At 52.7% G+C, this 11,272-nt stretch overlaps 1 protein-coding gene across 1 annotated transcript in view; it reads left to right on the top strand.

Annotated features, from left to right (window-relative positions):
- Nucleotides 1-360: 360 nt before the first annotated feature.
- Nucleotides 361-11,272, top strand: part of LOC134433404 (zinc finger and SCAN domain-containing protein 2-like) — a gene marked incomplete at its 3' end in the record, with an annotated part of 79,859 nt that continues 68,947 nt past the window's right edge. Inside the window, exons 1-2 of the mRNA XM_063182258.1 lie at nucleotides 361-387; nucleotides 2,773-3,298. Coding sequence (XP_063038328.1) covers nucleotides 361-387; nucleotides 2,773-3,298 — 553 coding nt within the window. The remainder of the gene's footprint in view (nucleotides 388-2,772; nucleotides 3,299-11,272) is intronic.

Here is an 11,272-nt window from a genome sequence, read left to right as displayed (position 1 = left end):
CAATCACAACCCCAGCCCTAAAGCCAATCCCATGTCTAGCCTTAACCCCAATCCCAGCTCTAATCCAAATCTCAGCCTCAACTCCAAGCCAAGCCCCAATTCCAGCCCCTTCCTAAATCCTCAGCCCCAAACCAAATCCCAGGTTCTGCCGTTCTGGGGGTTTGGGGGTGTCTCCGTCCCTCCGACCCCGATGATGTTTGGGTGGGGTCACAGCAGGGCTGAGAGGGACAGAGACCCCCCCGGCCTGCCCAGGTGTGAGAAGGTCAGAGAGCCCCCCCAGCCCCGAGCACCCTCAGCGGAGAGAGGGACACAGAGCCCCTGGTCCCCAGCCCTGCACAGGCATTGCCTGAGGCCAGAGGGATGGAGACCCCCCGAGCATCCCCGAGGGTGAGGTGACAGAGACCCCCGGGCATGCCCTGGGCTGAGAGGGACAGAGATGGCCCCGAGCACCCCCAGGCACAGGGTATGAGAGGGAGGGAGACCCCCCAGGCATTCCCTGGGGTGAGAATGATGGAGACCCCCTGGGGAATGGCCTGGGGTGACAGGGACAAGGACACTCCCAGGGCATGGGCTAGGGTGACAGGGACAGGGACAATCGTAAAAAATTCCTCCTGAGCGTCCCCCAGGGCAAGAGGCACAAAGACCCCTTGAGCATCCCCAGGGCACTGGACAAAATAAACTAGGCATAAATCAAACTTAATCCTACATAAAATACTTTGATGAATATTTGATTTTCCCGAGAGTCACATGTGATGGAAATGCAAACAAATCCCAAACAGGAATAAACTGACAATAGAAGAAATTCTCTGGCAATTCCAGGTTTCATTGGTTCCTGCACAGCTCCAGCTCAGCTGCTGGCAGGTTCCAATAAAAGAAAAGTGGAAATTAGGCCCAATACAGATTAATAAAAGGAAGGGGAAACTCTGTGTAGTTGTCACAAAGGTGACAGGGATGAAGAGAATAATGATTCTCACATTTGGCAAAGAACCCAAGCCTGTGAATTCCAGAGTTATTTGGGAATTAGCTACTTGAATTGCGCTTTTTGTTGGACTTTAAGGAGCCTTGTGTTCCTCACCATGGGGTGAATGAACCTTGTCAGTCTCGCTGGTAACATTTGCTCCCTTTTCTCCAGTGATTTTAACAAACTTTTCAAGGAAGGACAACAAAATATTTTCTTTTTCACTGGCCACCTCTAACAGCCATTTTCCTCATCAGTTCTCCCATAAGGTGCTCAGAGGAAGCTGTGTCCAAGTTTCCAAGAGTTCCTCCAGAGAGAACCATAACCTCCTCAGAGGAGGGAACCATGCTCTTGTCAAAGGCACTTGGGGTCAGACAACAGTGCTCTGAACCCACTATGGCAAAATAATGTCACAATCTGCTTAAGAAACTTGTTGGAGAGATTCCTCTGCCCCAATTAAGATACTAACAAGACCAAATCCAAGGTGGATTTTATTGAACAGTAAATGTGAGGTAGAGAGAGAGTTAGAAAGAAAGAGAAAAGGGGGGAGAGTAAGGGAGTTACAAGGGACAGAGGCCTCACCTGGAGCAGGGCCAACTGTGACATTGTCCCCTGTGTGTGTGGCCTTCCCGGGGTGGGGGTTTTACACCCGAGCCAGTTTGGGTAAGGGGAGTGGTGTTCACCCCCTGAGCAGGGATTACCCCACTGTTTCAGGTTGCAATGCAAGATGTAACCAAATGCATGTTTTCAATCCCCATGTTCATCAACTGCTATAAGCAGGTGGGGCAGTGTTCTTTATCTCTTCCATGACTCACCCCTGATAATGCCCTCCAGGGGAGATATTTTCTGTGAATGGGCCATTGAGTGTCACTGCAGGACTGATAAAATTCGATCATCCCATTGTGGGATGCTCCGCCCAGGGGGAGGATCCAAGAATTCCTACCTGGATATAAGCTGAGGCTGGCAACACCAGCAGCACCTTGCCTACTGGATTCCCAGAGGACATGAGCTCCAGAACCACCAGTGGACCTTCAGAGGAAGACCAGATTCTTCTACAGCATCACTTCTTGGACAGAATCACGTTCATCACTCCAACACGACTGCAGCCACCACCCTGACCAACAGGGTGTCAGGTTATATTCTGACTCTGTCAGTTTAAGGCAGTGTTTCTGTATCATTGCCTTGATCCTAATTTTGTTTTTGAACTGGAATTCTGACTTAGACTCTCCCCCTGGTTTGCCTTCAATTCGCTACAAAATTTAGTGTGCTCATTTCTTGTTTTCCTCCCAAAACAAAATTTCCCTTTCCTAAAATTTAGCCAGATGGAGGGAGAGACTGCAAGGAAGAGGAAGATGCCCCAGGACACCCAGGCAGGTGAGGAGGAAGTGAGTGCCCCTTTCCCCCTCTCTCCTGCTCCATCTCCCAGCCCAGCACGGCCCCTGGCTGCAGGACAACCCTGCTGCCAACGCCGTCCTTCCAGGGATGTGCTGTGGGGATCTTCTTCCATTTCCCTCTGGCATGGGGGCAAATCCCATCCTCTCCTTGTCCTTCCTCCCCCAGAGAAGGAGCTGAGGATGGAGACCAGGGAGGACAAATCCCCACGGCAGAACCTGGAGGAGGAGGCCATTTTGAGCAGCTCCATGGCCCAGGAATTCAATGAGGAGGATAATCCCCGGAGATTCCACAGGAAGAGGGGCTCAAAACCCAGCCCAGGGTGCGCTGAGCAGGAAAGACCCACCCTGAGCCATGAAGGTGGACAGAGCTTCAGCCAGAGCTCAGAGCTGGTGGTCCATGAGCAGCTTCATGATGGGGAGAATCCCCACAAGTGCTCAGAGTGTGGGAAGAGCTTCAGGCACAGCAGCACCCTGATCAGCCACCAGATGATCCACACCAGGGAATGGGCCTACGAGTGTGGGGAATGTGGGAAGGGCTTCAGTTACAGGTCCACCCTTGTGACCCACCAACGCATCCACACTGGGGAGAGGCCCTACGAGTGTCCCCAGTGCCAGAAGAGCTTTCGGAACAGCTCCGATCTCCTCAGGCACCAGCTCATTCACACTGGGGAGAGGCCTTTCTGCTGCCCTGAGTGTGGGAAGGGCTTCAAGCGCAAGTCCCACCTCATCATCCACCTGCACATCCACACTGGGGAGAGGCCCTACGAGTGCCCAACATGTGGGAAGAGGTTTCAGACCAGCTCAAATCTCCGTCTCCATGAGCAGATTCACACAGAGGGGAGGCCCTTCCGCTGCCCTGACTGTGGGAAGGGATTCAAGCATAAGTTCACCCTCATCAGGCACCAGCGCATCCACACAGGGAAGAGGCCCTTCGAGTGTCCCCAGTGTGGGAAGAGTTTCACCCAGAGCTCTGACTTGACCAGTCACCAATGGAAGCACTGGTAAGGGATCTTCTGTCAGTGCCCCAGCAGAAGAGCTTCATGCCCAGCTCCAGCTTCATCCCTCATTGGAGGACCCATATTGGAAAGAGCCCTGGTGATCCATGTTCCCTGTGATCCATGCTAGGAAGACACCTGTCCCTTTTCCTTCCCCTGCCAATGACATGATGTGGGATGGAAGAACATGAGGGTCTGGCCATGGCCCTGTCATTACATTCACTCCTACCTCAGGTCATTGCCAGGGGCAGGAAAGAGACTCTTTCTCACCCCAGGGAGAAGGGTGTCCTTTGCAGACAGGAGGAAATACATTGCCGTGAAGAGCCAATTGTTGATGTTTTAGTTTTCTCTGCAAATTGTTTTACTTATCCCTTCTGTTATGAATATTGCTTTTGTTCCTGTTTGTTCCTTATCTCATTGCTGTTCCAAATAAATGGTTTTTATCCCAGCTTAGGATCTTTGCCTTTTGTGCTTTCCATGGGAGGTGGGAGGGCAGCGATGGCAGCGCGGTTTTAGCAAGAACAAGAAATTTTGGAATCCCATTCCTGAACCCCGGCCCATGGAAACTGAGCATCCCAGCTGGTCCCAGCCCTGGTGGCCATGGCAACAGCCTTGGAGCGGGTCCCTGGCTGGGGCTGTGGGAACCTCTTCCCTCTGGTGCCCAGGGACAGGAGTGGAGGGAACGGCTGCAGCTGAGTCGGGGCAGGCTCAGGTTGGATGTCAGGAAAATGTTTTTGCTCAGAGGCTGCTGGGGCCCTGCCCAGGCTCCCCAGGGAAGGGTCCCAGCTCCAGGGCTCTCGGAGCTGCAGCAGTGTTTGGACAGCGCTGCCAGGCCCAGGCTGGCATTGTTGGGGTGTCCTGTGCAGGGCCAGCAGTTGGACTGGAGGATCCTGATGGGTCCCTCCCAGCTCAGCCAATTCTGTGGTTCTGGGATCCCATGAGCCTGGGGATGGGGCTGCCAATGGTTGCCATGGCAACAGGCTGTGGCTGCAGGCCTGAGCTGGTGTCCATGGCAACCACCCCTGGCATGGGGTCTCCATGGAGCTGCCAAGGGACTGACCATAGCAACAGGGGGCTGGGGATAGTTGCCATGGAAACTGACCCTAGCAACAGGAGGCTGGTGATGGTTACCATGGAAACTGACCATAGCAGCAGGGTCCTGCTGATGTTTACCTGCTAAGGATCAGATTTGTCACAGGCTTTCTGAGGTGTTCCATGGGGCCTTTTCAAGAGTCTCCAGGCTGTTCCAGAGCTGGAATATCACAGGTGGAGACAGGGGCTCCATGGAGACCTCCCAGGGCTTTCTGGTGATGGTAAACAGCCCTGTGGTCAGAGGCAGTCACAGCCATGGTGACATCCCAGGGGACCTTGGGCTGCAAAGGCACCGATCTGTCACAGGCACTCACAGGGGCTCCACAGTGACATCCCAGGAGTCCCCAGGCTGCCAAAGGGCCGGAATGTCCCAGACACTCACAGGGGTTCCTGTCATGGGCACAGTGAGAGTTTCAGGAAAAATCTTTATTTCTTTATTGGAAGAACTCCTGCTAAATCATGAGGTGGAGAAATGACACTGAACAGCCACCATGGATCCTCTAACCTATGCAGGGCCCCTAGACTTCTAATATATTTTCAAAGAGAGGAGACTGGGAGTGGCTGGATCCGATCCCAGCCCCAGACTTTGTCAAAGGTGTAAAGGATTGGACAGGTGGAATTGAACCTTTAACCCAATTTGTCCCACAGAATTAATGATGGACTACCCGATAGATTTATATAAATATTCCTCTGATTGATTCTAATAATGATTAGAAGAAAGAACTTAACCACATTCATTTACTGCACAGTTCAGGAGCTATAACAATTATTAGAATATAGCGCTCTAGGAAGCAGTTTTGAAGTCAACAGGGCCTTGCTGGGGTTGTTGGAGCCCATCGCAGGCAGAGCCTCCTGCTCCAGCAGGAACTGCCTTTCCTGTGCCATGAGCAGGGCAGGTCCCGCTGCAGGAAAAGCCCCAGGCCAGCCCCAGCACAGGGAAGGGCTCAGGCACAAGGGCAGAGTGCCGTGCTGGGAGCTGTGCCAGGGAGAGCCTGAGGCACCAAAGGCACCTTGGCAAGCAGCTGCTTGCAGGCCATGGCCAGAAGCCTCCCTTGGCAGCCCAGCCTGGTGGCCACCACTGCAGAGCTGCTACCTCAGGGCTCATTCCTGGCTGGGCTCTGAAAAGCCACTTCTGCTCCAAGAGCCTGACTGGGAAGCCATTGGCCCCAGCACCTCGGGGACAAGATATTAATGACAAAACTCTTCATGGCAGCAGAGCCAAGGCAGGGACAGAGCAAAGGGGAGAGCCAGGCCCAGGGGACAGGGCTGCCATGATGATGGCTGTGAGGTCACTGCCTCTGCAGAAGCCTGGCTGCCCTCAGCAGACATTCTAGCCAGAAGCGTTGTGAGGGCTCCCAGTATATCAGAGAACTCACAATAGGAATTCTGTCCTTGGGGATGAGAGGGTTTCATTGGGTCAGGTTGCACAAAGTTGCTGCTCTTGGACAATTCCTGGGACGGGGAATCCACTTCTCTGGAAAATCAGCTGCAGTTTCGAGCCACCCTCTTACTTGTAAAATATTTCCTCCTTCTAAGAGATATAAATCCACCCTCATGCAGTTTAAAGATATTTGCCCTTGTTCTGTCATTGCAAGATTTGGGAGAAAATAACTTTGATCACTATTTTTCCATTTTCTCAGACCTTGGAGAAGACACAAAAATCTCCCAGGATGGGGTTTGGAGGCCTCATCACAAAACTAGCTGGTAGAGTGTGATGGCTCTGGGCTCAGTGGTGTGCAGACTGAGGGTAGAATAGGAGTAGCCTGGGAGGGATGGAAGGGTGGTTTCAGAGAGGCTGGAGCTTTTTTTTCATAGTGGGAATGAGCCTAAAGAAGACATATTAGCACCAAGGGCAGCTGGGGAGGCCCAGAGTGCACACCAGGAGAAAGGAATTTCCCTGCCAGGGCAGGGCTGCGGTGCAGCATGTCCTCCAGCAGGAGCCTGGAGCAGCCCAGGATTTGTGTGGGCAGGCAGAGGAAGGCAGGAGGCAGAGCTGTCAGCAAAAGAAGGGCCCAGCCAGGTGGGGCAGCCGGGGAATGCCGACGGCCTGCAGGGACAGAGGCGCAGGGCAGGGACACCGTGGGACAGCCTGGGCTGCACAGGGCACAGGGATGGGCAGCAGCTGCAAGACAGCCCCGACAGAGCCAGCTTGGGCAGCACTTTGGCCATGGCTGCTGGCCCTGGGCCTGAGGCCACGAGGGGACAAGTGACCCTTGCAGGGCTGGGGCCTCATTGCCTCCTTTTCCCTGCTCAGCAGCCTGGCAGGGGCCGCCCCATGCTCCTGCCCTTGCCATTGCACATCCCCACATGCCAGTGCCCATCCCGGGAAGAGCCCTGAGTAAGGAGGGAGGGACAGGATCTGCCCGGCCAGGGGCTGGGGCTCAGGCCTTGGCCCTTTGCATTCCTGAAACACATCCAGGTTTTGCTCAGCATCAGGGACACTTTTGCCTTGCTTGTCCCCAGCTGCCATCACTTCATCCAATGTTCTGTTCTGACTGGAAGCTGGCGACACTTTCTCAGTTGTGTCCCTGACAGAAATTTCTTCAAATACAAGAAACTTCAGGGTTTCAATAGAACTGAGTTCTTGAGGATTTTGTGACATCAGCGAGGGGGTGGTGACATCACAGAGCTGGCTGTGCCATCACAGATTAGGGTGTGAGGCCATAGAGCAGATCCTGTCAACATAGAGGGTGGCTCTGTGGCATCAGAGAGTGGGTTGTGACATCACCTGGTGGCTATGGAATATCTTAGAGCTGGCTGTGATATCACAGAACAGATTGTGACATCACATGGACAGTGTGACATCACAAAGATAGCTGTGTGACATCACAGGTGTAGTGTGATATCACAGATATGATTATGTGATATCACAGGGCCTATGTAACATCACAGAGGGTTGTGTGACATCACAGGGGCAGTGTGATATCACAGGGGCTGTGTGAGGTCACTGGGGAGGTCACTATGCCCTGGGCCCCCTCACAGTCCCCTCCAGAGCAGTCCAACCCTGCTCGTGTACAGCGGGGTCCCCTGTCCCCCCGGGTTCCCCCGCCCCGCAGCCTCCCCCAGAGGATGTTCCACGAGATTGATCCCAGAACCTGACACGGGGACGGGGGGACGGGGCCCTGGGGGTGGCACAGGGGAACAGGGACCCCCGGCAGCGTCCCCATGTCCCCCAGGGCCAGAGCTTGGGCCAGGGCTCCTTCACCCTGTTACGAACGAGGGCTTGAGAGCGCTGAAAAAATCCCCAGCAAGGGATCAGTAAAAACCAGATTTAATATTAAGGGACAACAGCACAAAGTTCCTTGGCAAGAGTCACTCTGCTCCTGACTGGACACTTCAGGCACACCAAGGAAACAAAGGAACAACAAAACCAAACCAAATCCAGGCAATCAAACCAGAAATTACCCGAGAACTGTCGCTGTGTGTCTGTGTGTGACACAAGGACAGCGAGGGCAAGGATGAAAGGAATACTGCCTGAAAGCCTAACAGACAGAGCTCAAACTTAACAGGACTTAACTTATACATTAACCTTAACTGATACTTTCAACTTCACAATTTAGCAAAAGAGCAGAGTGTAACAGCATTTAATCTAACTCAAACCTATGACTTTGCAATTTAACAGCGGAATAACACTTTACAATATTTTGCGTAACAGATAACTTATATTAAAGGTAACAGCTTAGCAAAAGAACAACTCTTAGCAGAATTTATCTTCACTTAGCCCTTGTGACTTAACCTGACCTACAGGCCTGACTGACTCAGCTATCCAAGGCACTCAAACCCCTCAGAGAGCAGCATTTCTGCCACATTTCCTCAGCACAGGCACTCCTCTGTGCACACAAAGTGTCGGTGCAAGGCACCTGTGAGCAATTCCCCTGAGGGCAGGAAATGCTCACTGTGGATCCTTTGGCATCTCCCCAGCAGGTGAAGGGCTGAGCCTGGTGGAGTGGGGGGATCGGCCCAGGCTCTGTGGTTGTTGGGGATCCCCGGGTGCAGCAAACGGGAGAGTTCCCGGCTGGGAGAGGCCCCACTCAGAGGGAGTGGCTGGCCCAGGAGAGCTCCAAGGGCTCCTTTTGGAGCGCTGTTTGCAGGGCCCCAAGAGAGGGGCTTCAGTCCCAGCAATGGTTCATCCTGGCCGCACTTGGCACCAACAGCTTTCTTTGGCAGGGTGAGAACAGGGATGTTGTGCGACTGAGGGAACAGAAACAGTTCCCGGAGCTGCTCCTACAGAAAGCAGGAGCTGGTTGGGCAGCAGCAGTGCCTGGAGTGTTTGTGATGAGCTGCAGAGGAGCTGAGCCCAGGGGCTGTTGGCCAAGGCCAAGGCCCAAGGAGCATTTCTCAGCTGGCAGGGCAGCCTTAGAAGGGGAGGGGGGAATGCAGCAGCACAGGGCCATGGAACCAAGGGACCATTGTGACACTATGGGGCCCTGTGAGACCAAGGGAACATTGTGACACTGTGGGGCCTCATGGAACCATGGAGACCACTGTGACATTGCTGGGCCCCATAGAACCAAGGGAACAGTACTGACACTGTGGGGCCTAATGGAACCATGGAGACCACGGTGACATTGCTGGGCCCCATAGAACCAAGGGAACAGTACTGACACTGTGTGACTCCATTGAATGTAGTGGTCATTGTGACACTGAGAGACCCCATCAAACCAAGGATCCATTGGCACACTGTGAGGTCTCATGGAACCAAGGGGCCATTGTGACACTGTGGGGCACCATGGCACTGAGGGCTTCATTGTGATACTGAGGGGACTCATGGGATCTTGTGATGCTATGAGGTACCATGGAATAAGCAAAGCATTGTGACACTGTGAGGCCTCATGGAACTAGAGAGACCATTGTGACCATGGGGATACCTACAGAACCAAGAGGAACATTGTGATACTGTGGGTCCTCATGAAACCAAGAGGCCTTTGTGACACTGCAGGGCTGCATGGAACCAAAGGTCCATTGTGACATTTCAGGGCTCATGGAACAGAGGAATCACATGACATTATGGGGCCTGGGGAGCCACGGAGACCATTGTGACACTTCAGGGCCTTATCAAATGTAGGGGCCACTGTGACACTGCTGGACCCCATACACCCAAGGGTCCATTGTGACACTGCAGGTCTTCTCAAGGGACCATTGTGGGACCATTGTGACACTGCTGGACCCCATGGAATCAAGGCACTGTTGTGACACTGTTAGGCCCCATAGGTCTGGCTGGTTTGGCCTCCTTTTGACTTCCTGACTGACCCAACTGACCTTGGCATGTTGGGGGTCTCTTCTTATTAGCTGCTGAAACACTGGGGCTCCATGCTTTCCTTCTTTTGGAAAAGAACTGTCCTTCTTAGCCAGGTGCCCATGGCCAGAATTGGGATTTCCACCTCCAACATTGCCTGTTGTGAAAGACTGGAGGAGATTTTTGGCTGGAAAAATTTTGTGTGTTGGGAAGGAAGGGGCAGGTCCAGCCTTGCACTGCCCTGTAACCCCAGCCCTGCCCTGCCCTGGAATCCCAATCCCCCCAGAGCCTCTATCCCAGCCCAGCAGTGTCTGCCAGTCCCTGGCACAGCACAGGCAATGCTCCACAGCCACCTTTGCAGCCCCAGCCCAGCTCCTGAGGGACCAAATGAGCCCAAGTCCCACCTGAGGGAAGGGCCCAGGAAGACCAAGAGGTATTGAAGGCTGACAACAAGGCAAGCACACATCTTGACCCTCCCTCCTCTGGGAATTTCCATCTGAGCACTGCTGGAATCCAGGAGTTGGTAGTTCTGTGTGTTTGTTTGTGTGTATGCTTCTCTGTATCTTTTTTGTCTGTCTCTCTTTGTGTGTCTACTTCTCGTATATATGTCCTCTTCCAAATTTTGAGTGACTTAAAATTGAACAGGCTTAGAGCTTATGAAGTTGAATAGCACAAGGTAATGCTTTGAGTTGTGTTTTTTGTTGATTTAATGTCATATTAAACATTTGCAAAAGTTTCTCTGATTTTCTAAAGTTGACAATAAAGGTTGTTTTGCTCTTTTGAACTTTTTAGAGTCTCTTGTTGCTATTTCTTCAGCACATAAAACTCAGAGGACACAAACAATTGAGTTTCCTTTTAAATGTCTCCTTGAGAGAGTTGTTTGGGGGATGGGAGTCAGGGCTTGTCTGTCCTGCTTGGCACAGTCCAGGCAGGGCTTTCCCAGCCACATTCCACACTCCATTTCCCAGCTGGAGCCGCTGCTGCCTCTGAGTTGTGCTGCCCCAGCCCCAGGGACGCTCTCCTTGTCTGCCCATTCCCCCACGGTCTCTGGGCAGGGATGGCCTCAGTGGGGGCTGCTGACATCCTCAGCACCTTGGAGGCTGCTGCTGAATTTCACTGCTCCAGAGGCTTGTTCAGCCTTCAGCTCTTCAGTTCAGGAATTCAGTGTCCCAGGACTCATTAACATTGAGAACACCTCAACAAGCCAAGCCTTTGGGAACAATTTGATTTCAGTTTCCAAATAATTTGTAGTTAAGTAAATCTCAGTAGTGTATTCAAAGTGAACACATGATATTTAAAAAGACAGTGAGAAAATACTTTTTAGGTCCTGGTAATTTTGTTTTGCTGTTAATTCATTGATGTGTGCAATCTCCAATTGACACTGAATCCAAGTACCTCCTCATGCAGTTGGAATAGATATGAAAATCAAGACCCTTCATGGCTGACAATCAATCAGACTCTGTCCCTACCCCCACCCCACCATTTCCCCCATCCAAGCCCTGGCACTCAGAGCAGCCTTGTGCAAATCTGAGCTCCCTCCAGCCCAGGCTGCACCTGCAGCTTTCAGCTCCTTGGCTCCAACTCCCACCTGCTTTCC

The sequence above is a fragment of the Melospiza melodia genome, unplaced genomic scaffold (assembly GCF_035770615.1).
Source record: "Melospiza melodia melodia isolate bMelMel2 unplaced genomic scaffold, bMelMel2.pri scaffold_18, whole genome shotgun sequence".
Lineage (NCBI taxonomy): Eukaryota > Metazoa > Chordata > Aves > Passeriformes > Passerellidae > Melospiza > Melospiza melodia.
The sequence above is the reverse complement of the archived record's forward strand: the minus strand, read 5'-3'. Positions and strand labels throughout refer to the sequence as shown.